Below are 23861 nucleotides of genomic sequence, written 5' to 3'. Positions count from 1 at the left end.
TGGAACCAACAAAAAACCACATGTGGAACAAGGTTCTCAACCAGCTAACAGGAGGGAGAAGACAATCAAGTTGTTAAAGCTGAGTCCTTGATGTGCTGGCCAGTTTGTCCCCATGCACAGGGGAGGGAGGATGTGGGATATTTCTTTGAAGAACAGGTGTAAAAGGTAAACTGGCAAACCAGTCTCTGTGCTCTTCTTAATGGCATTAACCAGAGAGCGACTAGTTAGGAACCCTCCTTCATGCATGCAGTCTATATAGAAATTAGACTGTATTAGCAACCTGTTTGCACTAGCTGAATTAAGTTGCTGTGTCAGTCCAATTTCTCCCCCATCCCATAAGCTCTTTCTCTAAGAGGCTTTCTCTATTGTTCAATAATAGTTATTTTCATTGTTTAGGATTATTCACTAAAACCTTGTGTTTATTTATATGACCTGAAAATGGTAAAAATTAGTAAAGACCTTTACAGATATACTTTTTTTTCCCAATTATCTCTTGAACATTACTCTTTTGAGTAGACAATATTACTGTGCAAATTTTTGTGTCTACTTTGCAGTTTTTTTCTTTTTCACTCAAAGTATGGCTCCAGTGTAGATGCTTTGTTTGTTTCATTTATTACGCTTTCTACTGTAGCATTTTTTGGTTCTGTTTAAGTCTTACAAAATTAATTTCTTACAAATAGTACTTATGTGGTTTCATTGGAAGATAGAAACATAGATAAATGTGCAGTATAGGAAGGGCAGATAGAACCACTCATCATATTAAAGTTTCCTGGAATCTCTTCTTATAAGATTGCACTTTTTGCTGCTTATAACTTTATAAAACTCTGATTTGGGGGATGTTTTTTCTTTTTTAGATGTCTGCCTAAGTCTGAGATTTCACTAAAAAATACAGCCAAAATATGTATTTGCAGTACTTCATAAATATGCATGTTCAGTAACTATATAAATAATAGGATGGATGAGCCTTAATTTGACTGAATTTCATCTTTTACTGTTATCCTAGTAGTAGTTCACATTTTTTATCTTCAGCATTTTGGACCCAGTTTTATAATTTTTTCCACACTAGCGAGCAATGACTTTAGCAAATAGTTTTGTTGCTGGAGTCAATAGGTTTAATAATTTTAAGGATGTGCTCAATAAAGTGTTCCAAAATTGAGCCCTTCAGCTTGCACTGTGTGTGACCAGGGAGCACTCTTATCTTCCCTTTAAAGAACATTGCAAGCTTTTACTAATTTGCTGGGAGACCACTGTTCAAACACCTAATGCACGTAATAAGTAAACAAGGAAATGTTAAGAAAACAGAAAAATGTTTGTAGAATTGCCAAGTTATTTTAAGCTTTAGAAATGATCTCATAATATGGAAAAATAAGAAGGAATGTAAATGACTTATTTAATAAAAGGTGAAAAATGACAGAAGTTGAATTTGTATAATTTTTCTTCACGATAGAATTCCCAATCTTTTTAATGAATGATTCAAAGGAAATTGTTGTGCTTATCATGTAAAACCATAATCGATTCTCCAATTTCTGGAGATGATGTTGTTAGCAGTTTTCTCATTCTGGTGTATTGATACATCTGACAATGAGTAACATAGAGCAATACAAGAAATAACCTATTGTACATTTTTTTGTGTATTTCAGAGCACAACTTCTGTCCCCACTATCAAAGCATGAGATCAGCTTTAACTGCAATCTGTTTACCATCCAGCATTATGTTCCAAGCAAACTCCATCTTTTCTTCCTTCCAGCATTTGAAGGTATTTTCATTGGCTTCCCTGACAGTCAGATTACTCATCTGAGTCCTCTTCTTCTGACATCTATGGTAACTAATTAAACAGTGAGTTAACACACATATTAATATATGACATGCCTTGGTAACAGTGCATGAGGTCCTGTAAGTCTTTTTCCTATCTTTGTTCTTGTACTTATTTTTTATTCATTGGATCACTTATCAACTAAGACTATAAATTCTTCTTTCGTTGTTATCAGTAAAAAAATTTTCTTTGATTTGGGGAATTTATTGCTTAATAAAAGCAGGAGAATACTCAGGAGAATCAGTGAAAAAGAATCTTTTTTTTCCCCGAGAGTGATATGTTGGAGAATTTTGAATTTCCAAAACCATAACTATCATCCAGGAACCATAAGTTCCTGGAAAAAAATCTTGAGGTGTTACAAATTTTTCTTCAGCACACAAGCAAAGTTTGAACAAAATAAAAATGTTTTTGACAAAGAGAAATGAGTCACAAAGTTAACTTGCAAAGTTTGAGAAGTACATGTTAACACTATAACAATTCTGCTTCTAAAGCAAGTAGTGAAATGATAGTTTAGAAATCCCATTTTTTTTCACAGTCTTCCTGGCTTCTCTCTTCTACAGCTGGTTTCTAGTTGGTTTAGTATTTGACATCAAGCACATTTCTAAATGAATTCTGAAAAATGACTGGGGAACTGTCAGATGATGGAAGATCAGTCTCAGATGCCCTGAATAAATGCAAAAAAGGCTTGGGTTTGGTGCTTTGTGAGATACAGGTATCGGCTGATAGAGCAGGATTCCATTACCATATCAAAATGTTCCAGATTAAATTTTCAAAGATATAAATGGTACCACATAAAATGATATTTTCCTGTTTAAGTAGAATAGAAAATGAAAATTCACTTTGCCTTTTGTTCAATTAGACATATGTCTTGTGAAAAATTCACCTAAATTTACCTTAAAAGTCTGGAATTCAGTTGCTAAAATGTCCATTGAGCAAAATCTTCTGCCTTTTGTCAAAAAATGGGCTGAGAGTTTTATATGGCATGTAAAGCTCTATTTTTACATTGGATAACTTGGTGAGTTTCCAGTAAAGTCACTAAGAGCATGTGAATGTTCAGTCGTTCTATCCACAAGGTTACAACAACGGACAGTTTTGAAAGTGATGCTCAGAATTATGTGTACAGTTCTTTGCCATTCTGTGAAATATTGCATGTTTATTTTGGATCCTTTATGACGTACTGAGCACTACACATATTTAGAATCAACTCCTTTGGAATCAACGTGCGGATATAGGAGCGTTGATGTAAAGGCACACACTCTGGCTTTTCACAACATATCAGTTCATAAGATCCACTGATCAGTAAATTTGATCCAAAGCTTTTAAGGACACTTTCCTGCACTTATGGAAGCAACCTATTTTTGCACTAACAGCGTATACCAAAGAAGCTATTTTGGTGTGATTCATACCATATAAACACTGTAATAATTTCTTCACTAAATGATGTTTCCACTAAATATGGAAGAAATGAGCAATATAGGTTCTTAAATATCTTCATGTTAACATGTTCTATCATGAAATTCAATAATTGAGTGTTTACCATTCTAACTGAGAAGAGTCTTTTGTGCCTCTCTAGCTAAAGTAACTCATCATCATATCGTTCTGTTACTTTGGACTGCCCTGTTGGTTTCACAGGCTTTGCGAGGCACTGGCTACACAAACCCATAGGCAGGTTACCCTGGCTGCCCTAACCACCCCAGCTCAGTATTGCCAGTAAGATCTTTTACGATGCCCATCAGTCAGACAGTATCCTTCTTCTCACTTCTTTCTTTCTAACCTCTTTCAATCTATTTGCTTAACATACCTACAAGCTTTTCCCCTAAGGCAAGTTATCAAATAACTGCTATTAACTTGAATACAGTAACAAAAAGGAATTACCTTATTATTGGCTAGAATTTTCTGATTTTCCTGATCTTTTTTTTTCAGTTTGGTTTCGGTTGTGGTGTTTTTTATTGGTTGTTTGGTTTTGTTTGTTTTTTTTTTTTTGGGGGGGGGGGGGAGGGTGTTTGGTTTGGGGTTGTTTGGTTGTTTGTTTGTTTATTTTCTGATAAAACTATAAACTCTCCAATGTAAAGGCATGGTCTCTCCAGATTGGTACAGCAAGTAGTCCGGATCCTTTATGGAGTTTTGAATATTGCAGAATACAAATAAATGGTGATAATAAATAATAATCTACTCTTTTAAGCACTGATTATCATTATTAAGGTGGAGTTAATAACAGTTTTGTGTGAGAGTTCATTCTGGGTGAAAAAAAAAACAACCCTAACAATAAAAAGCACATCATCTCTTATTGCAGCCAAATATTTGTAAACTGAAGTTGCTGAGAGCCTCAGTGGTAACAGTCATCTTGCAAACAGATGGGACAGTCCTGTGTTTGTGAACTTTTGCCCTAGGAAGCAAGAGAGTAAAGGAAAGGAGGGAGGAGAAAATAGAATAAATGGTCAGTAATTATTACTTATTGCACAGTATCACCTTGCAATTATTGTTTCATTCAGGCACATGTATTTAATAAAATTCTAGAAATTGTCTCAGAGTAATTCAGATACACCAGGTAGGTGTCAATTTGAAAATTGTCATTAAGTTGTCTGTATAATTGTTGGGTTGGTTCCTTTTTCTTAGCCACAGTAAAAAGAATGACAGAGTGGTATCCTAGACTCTTAATGACGTCATAGATTAAACGATGTTCTATAAACAGAAATTCACACACTGTAGTTTCAGCTGAACTGAAAAATAATTTAAAATTTGAAATAAAGAGTCTGCAGTTTTTATCTCTTTAAATCTGCTTTGAAGCCTAAATCAATTAAATTCACAGGGTTTGTGAGGGTGTCTTAGTATGGTTTAAAATTTAGGCGAGAAAGTAATGTATTTAAGAATGATCAGTTTGCTGTGCAGTAATGTTCAGTGCTCCTTTACTTTAAAAATTTAACTTAGCTGCAGATTATTTTCTTTTTTAATGTCCTAGAATTCCCTATACATCTTGGATGCCATTAATTCAGGTTGTTGATATTCACTGTTAGGTTTTTTATATCCTGGTCCATAACTGGCAATGCTACACTGTTTCATACACGGTAAAATGCTTACTGCTTTCGAATCTGGTTAGGTAGAAAATATTTTCTACAGAGATTCATACATGAAATCTATCAGTGGTTTTGTTCATTACCTTATGCTTTCTGAAATATGCTTTATTATTTTGCAGCATCCTAACATGCTCATCATATGTCTCAAACTCCACTGACTCGATCCCTCCAACCATTACAAATTGTCCCCAGGCTATCACCACAACCACTGAGACACATCCAGTACAAGTCAACAGGGAATAACCTGAAATTAGTGCCAAAGGTGGAGATGCTTCTATATCCAATGCCTCCTGCTTCCAATGCAGAATTTGGCGGGTTCAGCATACAGCCCATGATGAAGCTGGAAACACAGCCTTTTGCTGCTTTAAAGTAATCACCAAGAGTAAGTACTATTTTAGGATAAGGCTTAACAAATTTGAATCTGGCTACTGACACCTCTTTCACAGTTCAGTTTCCAGTACCAAACTCAGTATATGTGTCTGTTTCTGTGCACAGTTTGATATTGGGTCCCCTATACCAAATACCATGAATATTTTAGATTTAAAAACAGTAAAACTTTTGATGGTGGTGAACCAGCTGCTTCATGGATTATCACTTTATTAGTTCAGGGAAACACTTGTTTACTAGGAAATAAATTTTATAAAATCTGTTATTTTACCATTTGCTAGAGTCGTAATCACTTGAGGGCTTGGGTGACCAATGACCTCTCGGTGTCTTCACTTCAGTCTGATCACTGTGCTTGATGCCACGGGCAGGCTCCTGTAACGTTTGTATTTTTACAGATAGAGCGCTGCATTTACACAGTGAGGATTTCCGACATTGAGAATACAACGATGAAATACGCTGACCAATAATATGACGATGTGCTATCTCAACTACATACCTGCTTGGAAAGCTATCGCTGTTATTGCAGCCCCTTTGTGGAGCGTTATGCCCATGTGGATACTCTCTTTAAGCACTTCGTTACGAGCTCTTGTTCAACAAAGGTAAGTTTAAAGTAGTTTAAGCTGTGTGACCAGGTTCAAACTTGGTGCCAAAGTGACTGAGGTATGCATAGAAACACCATTACGCCTTTCTTCAGTAGAAACTACTTCTTCCCACAGAGGATTGAGAGGGCCAAGGGGGTGGTAGATATGGTGAAGAACATTTGTAAATCTTATTACTTCCACTTGAGAGTCTACCATCTCCAGTAACACACAAGTTTTTAAACTAATTTAAGAATGTTCCCATAAAGGATTAATAGCTTTTAAGCACTAGACTGATTATCAATCCTATTTGTGTAGCTCAGTACTCTAATATGCAGAAACAGAACGCTTTCTAGTCAACAGAACTTTTAAGAAGGTTTTCAAGCTTGTAATTGCTCTAAATTCAATGAGCATTTTTAAAATGCAACCAAATGTTCTGAATTAAGGTCATAACACTGAAAAAGTAGTTACTATAAAAAATGAAAAAAAGAAAGTTACTTCCTCTGGCTTGGTTTCTTGTAGAAGCCAAAGCATGTCTACAAATCTTCATTGACATGATGGCAGAACATGAAAGAGGTTTATTGAGTATGGGAATTATTTCCAATAAATCATCAGGAATGGCTTTAACCGAACTTCCAAAAAGCTTTTGGAGATGTTTGGAATTCGCATGTTCTCTTTGATTTCAGGTATATTAAAAAGTCCTACAAACATATTCAGCACTAGTTAGCCTTATATTCTACACATACCATCATTTAACCTACTTTTAAAATTCTGTGGGAATAGTCTTATGCTTATTTCTTTGTGAGATTCAGATGGAAATTGTGGGGATTTGGGGTTTTTTTTTGGTAATTATACGTACAAGTATTTGAAACCTATTTTATGAAAATATAATTTATTACCTGCCAAACCTGAGCAGGACTTCATTTTGAGGAGGAAAATCAAAACAAGATTAAGTTGAAGGTGCTGTTAATATCTTTGACAGTGGTTTGCTGTGAATGGTTGTACCTCTTTGAAAGTAGAAATCTGAATCCTACAAGAAATTCATAATGCTTTTAGTTGGCTTGTACATATTGTTTAGGAGTAAAGTAATGACATAGTTTTTCTTAGCCAGAATAATACTGCACAGATTGTAACCAGACAAGATGACTGGGTTATTCAAGCGCTTTCTCATTTATTTTAGAAAATTAGTTTGGCTGCTTATCAGGAAGTGACTTCAGTAAGGAAGCACAGTAATTCACTTATCAAAAACTCCTTTTTCTAACTCTTCCAACAAAATGCATATGAACTCAGTGTAAGAAAAACAGCTTCTTGTCTTCAATAACTCATTATGTTTCATGCAGCACAATTCACCCCAGAAGGTTTATCTGTCATGGGGGAGGCAGGCGGAAGAATGAAAAATTCCAAGAGCATCTCAAATATATCATTCCATTATAGGCAGTGATACTATTTCCAGGCGAAGTAGCTCAGTCGTCTGTTTGGAGGAAATTCCTCCAGCCCCCAGGTCTTGTACCCTTCATTCCCGATTGTCTTGAGACAAACAATCAGAAAATCTCTAGCTTGGGGACCATATTGCCCCCAGGGCTGCTGTTGCTTTTTATAAAATACTGAATTTGGATAGCTGAAATTGCAATGTGTCTGCTAAAGATTGCTGTTAATATATTTTAAGGAACTGAAATAATGGTAAAAATTGGAGAATGTTCAGAGCAATTCACAGTCGCTGTTTCAAAGTTCACACTCTCTTGCTGTCAGTGAGAAGGAAAACAGCCATAAAAGAGTAAATTCAGAAAAATACATGACAGGCAGCAGCAGTCTCTTTTTTAAGAGGAAATCTAGTTTGTAGAAAGCTCCTAACATCTATGGGTATTTTTTTTTTCCCCAGTTTTTACTTTCTCTTCTTCACATACATAAATTCAAGAAAACAATTATCAATACTATGATTTGAAAAAAAAACAAACCAGTGTACAATTCATCTGTACTTTCATTTTGGTAAACCAGTCTACTTTCAGTATTACCATGCACGGCTTCAACGTATAACTACCTAACCTCTGTCAATCATGTGACAGATAAGCTCATCATATAGCAATGCAGTTGTTGGAAAGAACTAGTTTTTTAGTATCCATTTAAAGTATAAGGACCATACGGGGTTTCTTGTTACTAAGAATACATAGCCTTTCCAATATGCTTTTCATGTGTGGTCAGCAAGATTTTTTAAGTACCCTTATACCCATTCTGCAGCTAACATGAAGAAAGGTGTAAGCAGAGCCTAGCACTCCTGTGTCCATAGTTGGGTATTTATCATTTTGGGGAGATATATAGAGAAACAGTTACAGGTACTTTGTTGTAGGAGAAAAAAAAAAAACATCCAAAGGTCCTTGTTGTATGAGAAGACTCAAAATAATTAAAGGGAAGATTTTAACTCCTTTAAAAATACTATTTAAGATAGCTACGTTAGATATTTTTCCAACAGCTGGTACTTTTCTGTACTAATTTAAAGAAACTGGCAAAATACAAAATTGTGGCCTTTTGGACTCTCCATTGCATCAGGCTGCAATTTTACTACTTCTCAGCACTTCAGATATGCTACTGACCACAAGGCAAATGTAGCCATAGAGGGATTTAGTTAGAAACCTAAAAGAGGAAACAGGACATCATCAGAGAGTCTCAGAACAACATTGGAAAGAAACAGGAATGTCAGCCTATAGCTAAATGACAATGTACCTTATGATACCGGATAAAATAATCTTGGGGAAGAGGTGAACACGCGAAGATTTAGGTCAAAGTAAGCATCCTGCCTGCCTCAGCTGACAGAGTGTATCGATTGCTTTGGAAGGGTGCCTTCATGGAGAGAGACATTTTTGCCTAACCTAGCTGCATGAATCAGCAATCTGACACTGCTGCTTTGCAATGGGCTGAGAGCCGGACCGAGCTCTTAGTGTGTAGTCTGAGTAGTTATGTTACTGGGACAACAAGTGTAAACTTCAGCTGTTTGGAGACCTTTCCAAGAAGAATAAGAATACTGGCACAGTACTGCTATAAGCAAAACCGGAGTTTTGCAGCTTGTGCATCACAGACCCTAACAAATCTTAGTGCTCTTGTGATCAGATAAAGAAAAATATTTGTAATCTAATTGGGTTGGGCTGGGGAAAAAAAGTCTGGAGTCATGGAAGGGCCACATTGTTTGAAACTGTCTAAAAGGAAAAAATTTGTATTGCAAAAATTATCCTGGCAATTTCTTCTCCTTTCCAATATTAGATAAATGAGTGTTTTAGCTACAAAAGCATGATTTGCAAATTGGATATAAACATGAAGGCTTTGGGTGCACTGGCTAAAAGGAAAAAGTCCAAAGCATCTGTTTGCTTTGAGTGACATCAGAAAACACAAACCAAACCCACAGTTGTCTTATTTTGCACTAAAATATGAACGCTATATTCAAGATATTTTGATAAAATCTATTGCTCAAGGTGAGAAACTCCAAAATGTTATTAAAGATGTTAAGACAGTTTGCTGTTATCTCTTGAAGGGTGTTACATGAATATCGTTATATGTGTTAACTGTTATCAGATTAAGAGTACGATATAAACCGAGGGAGGTGTTTGTTTAAAGCCATTAGGGAGGTATGTGTCTTAATACCAGAAGTCAGATACAATTGAGTAACCTGAAGTAACCTAGAATACGGGAGAAAAACTATCAAGTAGGCATTAGCTGGTTTTCAGCTGAAATGGGACAGGATACCGACTAGAAGAGGGTTAACTGACACAGTAGATCTGTCTTGTTATACCCAGCGTGCAAATGGAATAGTATGGAAACACTGATAATGTATTGCCAGTATTTTGGGGGGAGAGTCAACTTTGCGTGGACAGCTGGGGCTGGAGCTGGGGGTAGTAACACAAACTACCGAGGCATAATTCTCTATAGTTCATTCAACGCCGCTGTTACAGACTCATCATAAAGCTTAAATAGTGTGTTTGGAGGGAGTTAAGAAAAACAAACCTATCCAAAGCCTTTGAAAGATGGCTCAAGAACCTGGAGAAAGCAGCTGGTAGGCAAGTAGCTGTCTGCATTTAGAGCAGATCTGAACCGTAGATAGGACTGGGTTATTTATAAGGTAGACCTACACTGCAATCAGCAATTTACAATCAGGGTTCTGCACCAGCAATTAAAGCATCTGTGCTGAGAATAGCTTTAATCTACTGAGTCTGAGATGACATCACATGTTGACAAAAGGAAAATGTCAGGGTAAAATAAACCTAAGGTATGTTTGCTGCAATGACAAAAGACCAGAGAGAAGGAAATATGTGAAATTGTACCATTTCAGAATTTTGCTTTTTGTGTTCTTTTTTTTTTTTTTTTTGATGTGTTCCATATTTTCATTTTGTGTTCTGTATTTTACCAGAGCCTCTTAAAAATATTGACCTTCTGTCCCGGTAAAATAATTTTTTAGTGAATAACTTCAACTTGTTTAAAAGTAAACAATTCTTTCCTTCACTATTTCCTCAATATTTGGAAACTGTCATGCAGTAAATAACTTTTTTAAAAAAATAAATGCATTATTTTCTTAGAGGGGAGTTTAGTTACTGTGTTTCTTCTGGAGTGATGGAAATGGAATTTTATCTATAACATCTGTTTATTGCCATTTGATTTAGAGCCTGATCTTTCATGTACTAAAAAACTACCTCTGATGGAGACCCCAGCAGCAAAATGAACAAACAGCAGCAATTCTGCATCCTGTTCCATATGAAGGGCACTGATTTCTACCAAAGAGTGCAGGTCTGGCATATTTCTGTCAGGTTTCCTGTATGACAAATTTCTCTCATTTCGATGCTGCCTGGCGAATGACAAAGCATCATATACCAGAAGCTTGCACAGGTAAGGCACTCTTGAAAATTTCAGCAAATTTGATTGCTTAGAGCTTTTTGCTGATTGAAAGCTGGTTGATTAACACATTCACTTGCTGTTATAGAAAATCACATCGAACGCGTGTGACCTAAATGGAGAAAAGAATGGGTTTGGTTTTTTGTCTCTAAGTAGGCTGCCTCTTGGGCGAAGATTCTGATGTCAGATATGCTGAAGTATATTGAATTCAGAAGAGTTACAGAGGAATAAAGCCAAGGTTACTGAGGAATTGGCTTGAGTATATAGCCTGCCTTAATACTTTTGCAAACACTGTAAAATGCTGTAAATTGCAAATACTGTAAAATTGTAAAATACACATACTCCCACACACAAGATTTTTAGTCACACAGTTCTTGAAGGCTTAAACATAATATTTCTGCAACAAATTTTGTTGTGTCTTTCAGCAAACCCAGATATCTTCACTTTTTTTTTTTCGGTGTAGAAAAAATGACAAGCTAGTACAGTACGTTTGTATTACCATGACTATTTGTTGAATGGTGGGCCATACCAGATATGGAGTCATGTGGCAAGCGTACAAGAACAATAATTTTTAGCACAAAATTATTACACAAAGATTCTTCAAGGACCTAATGTAGGGGATAGAGATTTAGAGATCCAAAATATGCCCTGGAGTCTTGGAGAGCCTTATGTTTTGCTTCCCCATTAGCTACTGCTGGGATGAGTATGCTTGGAAATTTGCCAGAGTAGATATTCCAGAAAAAATATTTATGGTTAAAATGGTTTAGTTCCAACATGAATAAAGCAAATTGAGAATAAAAACACACAACCCTCTTTTATTCTAGAGGAACAGTGTCCACGAGGGGAGTTCTGGAATAGCTAGTCTGGAACAGATATTGCCGTAAACTGCCGGTGTATGAAGCACTTGCTGACGTGTACTGTAGTGTTTTGTTTTGTTTTTTTTTTTTTTTTTAAAATCTCTTAAAAAAAAGACATCAGATGTTGAAAAGAACATCTTGGCTCTTAGAACAGAGCCAAGATAGACTCAAAGGAGGCAAGAAAACTAAATATTTAAACAAAAGAGGACCAGAATATGTTTGGCCCTGTTCAAATTCACAGGAGGGTTGGAAGTCTCAAGGAGCTCTTCTCTTGCAGATGTTTCTTTGTGGCTTACAGGAAAGAATAAGAGGATAATCCAGCACCAGACAGTGTCAACTAAAAAGGATACCTGAACTAGTTTACTCTCAAGATGGCTGGGTGGTCAGAGACTTTCACTGGACTGACAGGTAAAAAAGGATCTTGTCATAAGTATTTAGTGCTGAGAGTTCAGGTCCTGCCTGTGGCTTTCTGGAGCTCTGGCAGGACAGGGGCACCCCTATTGCACTCCCATTGCAGGCTTCAGTAGGTCTGAGGCTCACATCTTCTTGTGATTCCAGACTTCAGAGGCAGTTAAACTAATCTGCAGATGAATTGACTTTGAATCTCAAAGCAAAGCAGAATAATTTTAATGACACATAGTTGGAGGGGATGTAATATTGTAATTCCCTATCACATGGACATGCTTAAGTATTTACAGATGATGAAGAAAGCTTGCAAAAATAAAATGAGAAGTTCAAAGCAAGTGGGGAGGAGCAAGATCTTTTTTGCTGAATTGTGTTTTCTGTCATCACTGAAATGAGAACATGCTGCTCACACCATCTATTTGTTACTGAGGGGATCTCATGTTCTCAATTTTTAATCAGCTATTTGTACTGAAAGGCAATACTATACGTCAGAAAAAGTCTATTTGGCCTTCTTCTGCATTCAAAAGAACATACTGGTTTGTATTTCTTGTACCTTTAGTATAGCCCTTGAGTTGCATTGTTTGAAAAACAGAGTATGAAGATGATGATACAGTGATATCTGCCAGGATTGTCCTTTAAATTTAAACATCACTTTTACGCAATGAAGCATGATCTTGGAACTGTAATTATCAGGGAACAGTGCATTATCCAGACTGTTCAGTCACACTGGGTCCAGAAAAGGAGAATCACTACAGTGTCCTGAAGATGATTGCAATGAGGCAGCAGTGATAAAAACACGCTAATTTTAGCCACAGTGGAACACATTTTTGCCAGGTTGCCTCTGTTGCGCCTTGAAGCCAGATGTACATAGAGTGTTAATATATCACATCTTTCAATTCTTTGTGGGCCTGAAAACATAATATAATAGGCCCGGAAAAGGTAATATATAACTTGGGTGTTACGGTTTTCTGAAAGCACTGTTAATTTGATTTGTCATTTTCAGAGCATATTGTCTCTCTTTGTGGTAACTCACTTTCTCCAGTAAATCTCAATTATTTCCGAGTAGAACAAAACTATGATTCCTTTAAGTGTATCTTGCCAAACACACAGTCTGTCCATCAGTATGCTCAGGCAACTATTATGCCCATGATTAGAGGACACACCCCTATTGGCAGTTTTAAAATCTGATGTTTTTCCTGCAAGTAGGTGAGAATAAACTTTCAGAGGCTACTTCAAATAAATGCTTTGAAAGAAATGTATAAGACTTCAAACAAAGATAGTGCAGAACCTATATAAAAGTTACAATGAACAGAGAGGCTGTAGGGTCAGCTGGCCAAATGCAAAGCACATTAGTTGAGATCTATGGTCTCATAGCAGTTGTCAAGAAGTTCGTTAATGGAACATGCCTAAACACATGCTGCATGGATAGACCACATAGATGCTGTTAATTTGTGAATGTGACGGGTTAGGTGGAAGCAAGCAGGGCAAACGATTTTCATTTTTTAATTTAATGATGCACATCCACATTTATTCAATTCAAACCTGTGTTAGTTCTGTACAATGTAGGTAGTTACAGTTCAGAGTGAACCATTGCTAGACTAGTCGTTCTCATTACATTCATATACTGTTTTCTTCAGCTGTAACCAAAGGAGACAGTATTAAAAAAGAAAGTATTTTCAACCTTTAAAAAGATCATGCTCACCTCTAGAGTTAGGTTGGTCTAGACATCTTATTTAAACTGCTTTACTTAAGTCTATGGGAACTTTCTTGTCTAGAAACAGGAGGTAGTATTTAAATTCTATAGTAAATACCTTCACCAGTAAATATTGCTTTAACAGAAATAGGAATGATTTCTTTATCTTGGCACCCATTGCAGGAAACTAGGCTGGATGGCTAAGGAGTTCATCATGTAGAATCACCGTAGTTAAAGCCAGATAATATTATGTTATGGATAAACGAACAAGCCAGGGGAGTTCAAGGAAGGAAAAGAAAAAAGAGAAGAAGGTGTAAAGTTGCTGCCCTATGCTTTCTCTGAAGCATATGGGCCGTTCCCACTGATGCTGATGGAAGAAGCCTCAGGCTCCCTTTTAACTTTTCCTCTCATCAGCATATGTGTGCGCCTGGAAAGTAAGTGGTGAATGTCTGTAAATAGAGGGATAGGCAATTTTGCATTATTCTAAATTACAATTCTTTTGCAATGATAGAAGGCAGACTCTTTTTCGAGTTCTTAAATCACCAACAGTCCCTGTCTGTAGAAATATTTTTATTTGGGGCGGGGGGGGCGAGTAACACTGCTCCCTAGGCTTTGCGTGCTAATATTGTCCGTGTAGCTGCAGTATTGCCAGTGGCTTGTGGAATGTTCATGCTGTCTGTGTATGTTTAGTAATCTTTAGCTCTATTTATTTTATGCTTCTGCCATATTAGAAATATGATGGATTCTTAGATTTGTCTGGCTTTCAACTTGCAGCTGCCTCTGCATGTAGAAACCGATGGGGCTTCCTTCTCCCTTCAGTTGTTTCAAGAGTGTTAAAAAGACATAAATGGGGAGTGATTGAGGAGAAGGCCAGAGATTCCACATCACAGCAAGGGGAGTACCGCCAGAAAACCAGCTCAGTGCATTCTTCCTTGCAGGAAGGCACAATGCCAGTTATTCCCCAGTGCCAGAACAACTTCGCTGAGGAAATGGGTGTGAGTTAAAGACTCTCTGAGGCTTCGCTTCCTTCATTCCTGTGCCAAGTGTACCTCAACTGAAACGGAAAGTCAGCGAGTGCTAGTGACTGGCCCACCGCGCTCCTCCTGTGGTCCAGGCACAGCTGGCGGGGCTGGGAAAAAGATGTTAGCCTGGAGCAGTATTACCTCCAGTTCCCAAGACCTTTGGAGATAGCTGGTGGAAGGAAAAGCGTCTTGCAGGGATGTGGATACCGTCTGGGTGCTGAGCTTTGGTGAATACTAAGAAACGACAGGAGGATTTTATTTGGAAAAAAATAGAAAAAAATCACGTCAATGCCAATGAAGTACAGAGGTCTGAGGTGGTGGGAAAGGGAGTAAGGTGTAAAACAAAATATTTTTCTCAAACTTACATAAAAAGTCTATTCTTGCAATTTAAGAGCTCTCACATTTAAAAAACCACATTACATGACTCTGAAAAAAAATCTTTTTCCGTTATCTAATGAAATAACATAAATGTATATAGTGCTGTTATTGTCTTCAACAAAAACATATTTCCAGAATTCTGGTGCTAACAAGTTTCCATTTTTGCTTTCAATATTTTTCTTGTTTCTGTGAAAGCTTCCTGATTCAACTTTCTTCATTAAGAATTTCTTCTATTTCAATGACAGATCATTCTAATCAGCTTTTTAATTACAGCTAGAGCAGGCTAATTACAGCACTCCTGACTGTTATAAACAAATCTCTGTGGGGAAAAATATGAAAAAAAATAAGTGATTAGCTTTAAATGAAAATGAAAAATAGCTACTGTCATTTTCCACTGTCAAAAAAACAATGGAAACATTTTCTATACCTTATAGCAAATACAGATCTGGACTGGAAAGGACTGGTTGAGTTATAGTCCAACTTTGCAGTTATCTGAAATTGAATTACACAGGTATTTGCTATGAAGATTTTGAAAGAATTGATCATCTAACTTTGTGAAGTCTTGTAGTTAGTCCATTGCATCATCTGCATAAAGTCTATCACAATTACGTTAAACTGAGATGCTTTTTGTAAGACTTGTGAATATGAAAAACAAGGCAGTATTATTGTACTGTATTACAAACCACAGAATAGTAATACAACTTTATTATGATTTTTCAAGTCATCTAAGTCTGAGATCTCTTGCTGTGAATTTTTTTTTTGTCACAGATATTCTGAAGTATCCATGGTGACGATCTACCCTCAGAATAATGAGAGAGACCCTTGAACAAGGAAACTCCTACTGTCATCATCTGCCTGAAATGTGATGGAAGGAGCCAGTGCTTGAGGACAGCTCCTGGAGTCCATCTGGGATCACAAGATGGGAGTCCTTTGTGAGTAACAGAAAAAAATTGGGCTATGGACACTATTCAGTGGAATATATGACCACAGATCCTTCTGAGAAACCTAGCCAAATGCCGTTTTGAGCTCTCTTAAATGCACATATTTGGCTCATATTCAAGGTTAGCTAAGTAAAATGTGATTAAGCATTTGTGTTCCTAGCTCTTCGTTGCTGTTTAAGGTCTTACGTCTAGTGGAACTCCGGGGACAAAGTCCTTATCATTTGTCTAAGTCTAGAAGTATGTGGTATGAAAGGTAAAATATTCTGGTTTTAAACTTTTCTGTAGCACATTTAGAAAAATAGGCACAAAATAGTTCATTCTGCCTTTTTTCCCCTCTTTACTTTAAATCCAACCTACCCAGCAATGTTTTTATCATGTTTATCGTGGTGTTTAAAAATAACACATAGGTATTTCTGTTCAGTGGAATATACTTTTTACTTTTTGTAACATCAAAGGATTGTTGTTCCCTTCTTATTCAGTACTTTTTTTCTTCTATATTTATATCCAGAGCTATGGCATGTACAGTGGACTGTCACAACATGGAGCAACAGTCTGTGACTACCCTTCTTCAGCAGGGATAGGCCCGATGACCATGGACTTTACTGCATTGTGTCAGACACCCCCGGTTTAACAGCGATCCCTATCCAATGCATGGAGGACCTTCAGAAGCACTTTCTCTGCTACAGACACACATTTGTCAAGTTTCAGCTGCCAATACCGAGGTAAGGAACTAAGCAAATATCTGCTTGTATTCAAGCTTATTTTCTACTTTATGTATTTGTACAGTTGATATTTCCTTATGTATATATTTGCTGTAGAACTTTAGGATTCGTTCCTAAACTCTGCCCCAAACTCTGTCCATAGGCCCACCGGCAATTTCAAACCGTTTCTCTGCAGAAAAGAGTAGGCTCTTCTAGGCCAGAGAGACGGGAACATTGTTACCTTACACTAAGAAGCAGGAGGCTTACCTTCTCGGTCAACTCTTAGCTCCTGCAGAATGGAAACCTCAGTTTAGATTGCCTGCATCCCAGGTGGCTGGACTTACCATTAAAACTTGCTTTAACCGGACAGCACTAGGAACCCAGCACCCCTGTTCACCTCTTTTTCCCTTGTGGCATTTTTAGTTTGTCAATGACTGGGCAACCTAAATTTCCAGAAAAGCTTGCTTGACTTAAATCAGGAATTACCAATAATGTGTAAGCACTTTTGCAGAAAAGATGCTTTAGCGGCTTTGATTTTTCTGTATTTATATTCTATTAAATTCACACAAAACAATGTATTAAGCTTTACGTGCTATTACTAATCAGAAGGTATTTTCCCTTTGTAATAGTTTTCATTTAGAAAGTGGGGAGTTTTGTTGAGAGGAAGAAAACTGTGAAATAGTCGTTAGAAACTGTAATTGCAAGTGTGTTTACAACTTAGCGTGCACATTTTTTATTTTGGGTAGTGATAAAACTGAGTTTAATTTAAAAAACAATCATACATGTAACTTGTCTCAAATGAAGCATGAACTCCATGTGGATGAATCTAAATTCCTCATTTAAGCAGTTTGTTCTAAAAGTTATTAAAAATGTACAGCTGTGGGATGATAGATAATAATTCTAATTATAAACAGGGTGCTGTCAGCTCTGAACTTCCAGTCAGGCTCTTGTTACAGTTTAGAGATGGGCTCCTGAAAAGGGAATGATTGCAGTCTGTAAGGATGAAGTGACAGGTAAAAAGCTTTTGCTTTGTTCATTGATTATTATTTACAGGAGTAGCATATGTAAAAATACACCTTACTCAGGCTTTTCTGTGAGATTTCAAAAATGTTAATTGTTTTTTCTAAGTTGTTTTTTTTTTTTTTTTGTGTGTGTGTGTGTGTGTGTGTGTGTCCAGACATGTGTTTGCTTATGCATTTTGTGTATTATTGTTATTACAATATATATAATGCTATTCCTAAAGGTTTCCTAAACTCGCTCTTTGTTGCTTCTGGCCTGGTATAATAGCTAACATTGTAGCTCTACATAATCTTCATGGTAGCCCTCAGCAGCCACATGCCTGTAGACGCTGGAATGCCTGTGTCGGCACATCCACCTGCTTTCCCCCCATCCTCCACTTGCCTATTCTAGTTTCAAGTATGGGTTTGAACACAAATTGTTGCCCCAAACAAAACGTGATACGATGCAGAGTTTTGCATTTGGTTTCAGCTAGTCCTTTCTCAAAAGGTTAATAGTGACTCTCCATGAATAGCGAGCCGACACTTGTAGTCCAACACTAGCTACAAAGAAGTTTACTCGTGTTCACTACGGTTTTCATTTTAATTCTGTTACTTTGATTCTGTTAATTTATCTTCAATGTGCAGTACATCAGTGTTACCAATGGCAATTACTCACTTTGGCATGTATTTGGTCCACTAGTTCAAAGTGAATTTTGTATTTTCTTTGCACGTGTTTTCTTTTTTTTTAGAATCAGATAACCATAAAAAGCCTAAAACTTTGGATTAGAACTTTTACTACTATGGTGACTGCCATGACAAGACCATGCAAGGTATGTCAGTAGAGCACTTGGAATATTTTCAAAAGAAGTAATTTTTGTATCTTGCAGAGAGCGGAATGTTTATCATAATTGATTGGTATTCTGTGGCAATAGGTGATATGAAATTGGTTGGTTTGGGTTTGGTTTGTTGTTTTTTTTTGTGGTTTTATTTTCTACTGTATTTGTTGGCATATCTAAATATGACGTTACTTCTGCTATAAGAGCATTTCCTCTTTTAAAATTATCTATAACATGTAAGAGACACTGTTTACTCTTACTACAGAGGTTAGGAGGCTATGTTTTATTTTTCTTTCAAGAGCAAAATCCTATTTTTTCATGCTTTTAGGCGCATATGACTCCAATTGCAAATGCTGCTGTGCATATCATTTGTGTTACTTTTCTACTACTGGGCATAAGGACAAAACATTGTAGGTGGTAACATTTGGATTTGGGGGACTGGCTTTGCTTCTTTTTCTCGATAGTTACTTATATAAAAGTATAAAATAATTGTTGAACGTAACAATGCAACAGCTCAGGGAGACCCGAGTTGGCCCAATGTAGGTGCAATTACAATGCTCCCTCACTAGAGCTGCTACACCCATCCACTGCTGAGGCTTGTGCCCGCGCTGAAGTGCGAGTTGGGTGAGAGGTAATTGAAGCTGTGGATGAAGTGCCCATCTACTTTGGCATTTCCCCAGTCTATATTAGAATGGTTTGATCATCAGCTGATACCATTCAAAAGTTTAGCGATCACATGCTGGTAGGCATCTCTCAAATGCCAGACAGGCTTGAGTATTCAAAGAACAGGATCCATTCTACAGATTTAAAACATACCTGTGACTCCTAGCTTTTGCGCAGCCACCGTCAATTCTATTGGGGAGGTGGGGCAGGGGAAACCTCACTCATTTTTTCTATTGCTTTTTATCTTGCTGGTCTTACAGAACAAAACTTCTGTGCTTCTGCACAGGTCAGTCTCTTTGGCTGAACACCACATTGAGAGGAACTCCACCTAGACTGATGGAATGAGGAAGATGATAGGTAGATGTATTTACTTCAGTCTCTGCTCCGCTGCCAGCTCATGATGGAACAGAAAATTTGGGTTCTTAACATAAGTAAGTATTTATAACTTTTTATTAAAAGGCAGATTCAGGAAACAAATAAATAGGAATATGGAGCTTTTGAGTAAGTAACTTTAAGTGCAGCCATATTACATTAAGTCATCTGTGCAAGCTTCCTCCAGAAATGCAACACTCTACTATGCATTAAAAATGTAAGTATTAAATAAACAAACACTTAAAAACAGAGCAATTGTTAGTAACTCTATGTAATGAACTCCCTGGCTTAACCTTTAATTAACACACAGTTAAGACATCTCTGAAAGCCTACTTTAGATCAGCTTTGTTATTTCCATATTATAGCACAAGAGATCTGAATAAATGTAGGAATATTTTATTAATCACAAACATAATACTTCTTTCAGCAATTGAAATGCATGATGATTCTTATGAACAAAGTGAAAATAAAGCACAACCAAAAAATAACTTCACATTTTTTCCATTTCATTCTTAGTGTAAGCAATAAATACAATGCTATAGCTTCTATTAATCTTATTTACATAGTACAATACTTGAATGTTGCCTGGTTTCCAGACCAAATGTTTCATGAAACGGAGTACATGTTGCAGCATTTCTACAGCCAAATACTCTAGTAGATCATCACAATGAAAAAATACATAGCATAAATGCTAACGTTAAACAAAAAAACCCAAACAACTGAGGGGACCCTGCAATGGAACATTTTATTAATTGAAGACAGTAGCATTAAAAATGTACATTCCTCCTTAAAGAATACTAACATGCTGATATTACAGATACCAAATATATGGCAAGTATTTCTGTAGCCCCTGTAGATTGATACAATAAATCCTCACTAAATAACAACAAAAAAAATAAAGAGCAAATAATAACAGATAACTGTTTGCATGTTCAAAGGAATCTCACAGCCCCACCAAAACAGAGTTTACTTCCATCCCAGAGAATACAGATAAGGACTACAACATTCTGTAAAGTAGAAAATAAGCCATGAGAAATCAGCATAAGGATTTGATTATAATTTATTATGACATAAAAAAATTTTTAGAAGCAGACCCTTCACTTGTTTGTGTAGGAACTGAAAAAGGTGAGGTAGGAAGACAAAATAGGGAATTTATATTTTCCAATGCAAAATAGGAAATAGGTTAGTTAACCTCATGAGGAGGGGGGAAATGTAGATCTCCTGTGCCATGTAACCCTCCGCAGCTACAAACATTTTCTTGCACATCCAGCTGGACGTGTGTTTCTTTTCCAAAGCGAAGACAGACATGTTCCTAGAAGCATGCTGTGACTGTCCACCTAGAAGTAGGATGATTTCTGTGGAAAAACAATTTTCCCTCCAAAATTACAATTAGAGTTTTCTCTAACAGAGGACAGGGAGCAAATAGCAACTAGCACTTTGCATTAAGTGATAAAAAATTATAGGCTATTAAATGTGAACTGCCTAGCTGAGAAGGAAGCTTAATTCAAAATCTAATATTGTATCACGCTCTGAACCATGACATATGTTTTAATCATAACAACCCACCAGGTACCATTGAAATAATTGTCTGATAATATGCTTTAAAGGACTTCAAAGCACTTTTAGATCGACAGATATCTGCCTGGGCTTTGATTCTCAGATGGTACCCATTGATTCTGAAAATGGAACTCGAGACAGATTTATACCAGTTGATGATCTGGTCCCCCAAATGTAAAGCTGCTATACCAGAGCAGGGATTTTCTGCACCACTAATATATTCAGAACATTGCACAGATTTTAAGTAACACTACATAGATCAGCAAGCAGAGTGGCAAGTAACCTCTAATCATGTTGTAGCAGATACTGTTACTGTATTCTTACAATTTCAGAGATGGTGACATCTGATTGCCAGATTTCACACTATTCTAAAGTACAGAATCCAACCAATTTTCAAATCATTCCCATCAATCAACCAGAGAGCCTTGCAGAAGAACAGGAAACTTCTTTGTGCATCTTAGCTGAGATTCTATATTATTAAACTAAATCATTAATAAAACACTTTCTAAATTCAAACTCCAAACATAAGAAATGTAAAAAACTACAGAAAGGTGCAAATGGTGTGAACTTACCGCATCCTCCTAATGTTTTCCTTCTAAATACAAAGCATTTAAAGCCTTATGAAGTCACAAACCGATAAACACTGACAGCAATTTAACTAGATGCTAATGAAGCTTACAGAAAGGCTACCGACAAAAATGTATAAATGTTAAAATCAAGTTGTTCATATAAAAAAATAAGTATTTAAAACTGAAACTGAAGTGGTCTCAGAAAGAACTGTCTTTCATTTTTTTGACTGGCTTTCATGCACCAGATATACATTAATTAGCATAGTAGTCTATCAACTCCAGCATCTATTTTCCTCTACTTTGTTTTGTTTTTTCCCCACTTGAAGTAGACTTATCTGCAAGATAACCAATAAAACCTTTTTCTACTTTTGTGATTTTTTTATAAGACTCTTCTAAATTCAACTCATTTCATGCCTTCATTCTTAAGCATTTTTGTCACTTCACTTAAAAACCCCTGCTATTTCTTTAAAGCACAAAGATTTACAAGAACTTACATAGCTATAAAGACATTTTCTCTTCCTGACAACCTCCTCATTTTCAGTGAGACCTTTATTCTTTATTTCACCAAAGAAACAACTTAGAAAGTACTGTTCTAAGCTAATTAACTGAGATAGAGATTCAGCATCAAGCACTCCAAAATAATATTAAAATTCTCAATCCGTAATGTTTTGAACTTTTATAAGACAAAATTTATATTGGATTTTCCAAATAATGACAATTACTAACCTTAGTTTACTTGATTAGTCTGAATCTCATATGCTGGCTTTAAAGGTGACGTCACTTGCACTGCGTTCAGTTTTCTGTGCTTTTCTCAGACCAAAAAAAGCCACAAAATTAATCAAAACTTTGCCCCGAGAATAAAGGAATAAATTATCAAGCATGTGGCCAGGGAAATACTTCAAAACACAACAACACAACAACATGACTACAACAAATTCTGTACATGATCTTTTCCTAGTTGAGTAAATTCCTTAAGCACACAGTGAAGTTCCATCAGCTCAATTATGTATTAGTGTCTGGAAGGATTAACAGTTATTGAGGTTACTACTTTTCTTCCTGGAAATAAAGCCTCATGGATCTTGTCTGTGTCAAACCAAGAAGAAACGTCCATAAACTTGAGGAGAAGGAGACACTCCCGTATATGCAAAAACAGTTTAACTAAAATTGCTCGAAGCTTGATGTCAAATACAACATTGCAGTGCAGAAGTAAGTAGAGTCTCAGACTTGCACTGGTGTCTCTATCCTTGATTTAAAGTAGTGGAAAAGACAAACTGGCCAAACCAAACCATCAACATCTTTGAGTCTGTTATCTCAGACTACCTGTTGGGCTTTTTTGACAGTCAAGTGCTGGACACAAAATCAACCTGGACAATCTATTGTTATTATTGCACCTACTTTAACCATTTTCCTTTGTTCTGTTTTAGGTTGAATTAAGACAATACAGTATGGTATTTACACTCTAAGATTCCATAGGCAAATGAAGTGGCTTTGATACAACAGTCTTATACAAACTTCCAAGAAAATAAGAAATCCTTCATTGATTCCCTTTGTACAAAAAATTGCCAACTTTGTCTACACAGTAGAAACTGAAGAGGCAAAGTTTGTATCCTTACATAAATGCACATACATATATAGATATATATATGTACAGATGTCCATACTATATAGATACACAGAAACACAATCATATGTATATATATACATACATATGAAAAAAACACGTTGGTTTAGTTTGCATCATTCAGGAGAAAAACAGAGCCCAAGTTAGGTAAAATCTTCTGGCCGTGAAGTCATTAAATCAAACTTGGAGTTCATGAGCTACGAGGGTAAGCACGCTGGCATACGCCGAGCCTTTGGCCGTCAACCATACAGCTTTTCAGTTTTTAAAACAACGCTCTCCATGTCGTGGTAGCCCTTCCCATTTAAATGTTCACTGGTGCAGTCATGATTGTAGCTGTAACCTTGAACGTCACTGATTGACGAGACGGTGTAGGAAGCGGTGCGCATAGCATCCGAGTGGCTGAAGCTGTGCTCAAATTGGATTTTGTACTGATTCCAGTGTCTTCGCAAAACGGCTTGGACCTATGCCAGAAAAAAAAAAAAAAAAAAGAGAAAAAGAAATGCACATAAAACACTGGGAAAGAT

At 36.6% G+C, this 23861-nt stretch overlaps 1 protein-coding gene and 1 long non-coding RNA gene across 2 annotated transcripts in view; one reads left to right on the top strand and one right to left on the bottom strand.

The window, feature by feature from the left end:
- Positions 1-11898: 11898 nt before the first annotated feature.
- On the top strand, positions 11899-16548 carry LOC309672821. Its single transcript, XR_014269265.1, has 3 exons — positions 11899-11989; positions 15848-16011; positions 16529-16548. It is a non-coding gene; the product is annotated as an uncharacterized lncRNA (long non-coding RNA).
- A 6865-nt stretch (positions 16549-23413) lies between these two features.
- Positions 23414-23861, bottom strand: part of CALCRL (calcitonin receptor like receptor) — a 66271-nt gene continuing 65823 nt past the window's right edge. The window contains exon 13 of the mRNA XM_082484196.1: positions 23414-23798. Coding sequence (XP_082340322.1) covers positions 23577-23798 — 222 coding nt within the window. The 3' untranslated portion in view covers positions 23414-23576. The remainder of the gene's footprint in view (positions 23799-23861) is intronic.

The sequence above is a fragment of the Vanellus vanellus genome (genome assembly GCF_965231255.1).
Source record: "Vanellus vanellus genome assembly, chromosome: 5".
In the NCBI taxonomy this organism is placed as follows: domain Eukaryota; kingdom Metazoa; phylum Chordata; class Aves; order Charadriiformes; family Charadriidae; genus Vanellus; species Vanellus vanellus.
The sequence above is the reverse complement of the archived record's forward strand: the minus strand, read 5'-3'. Positions and strand labels throughout refer to the sequence as shown.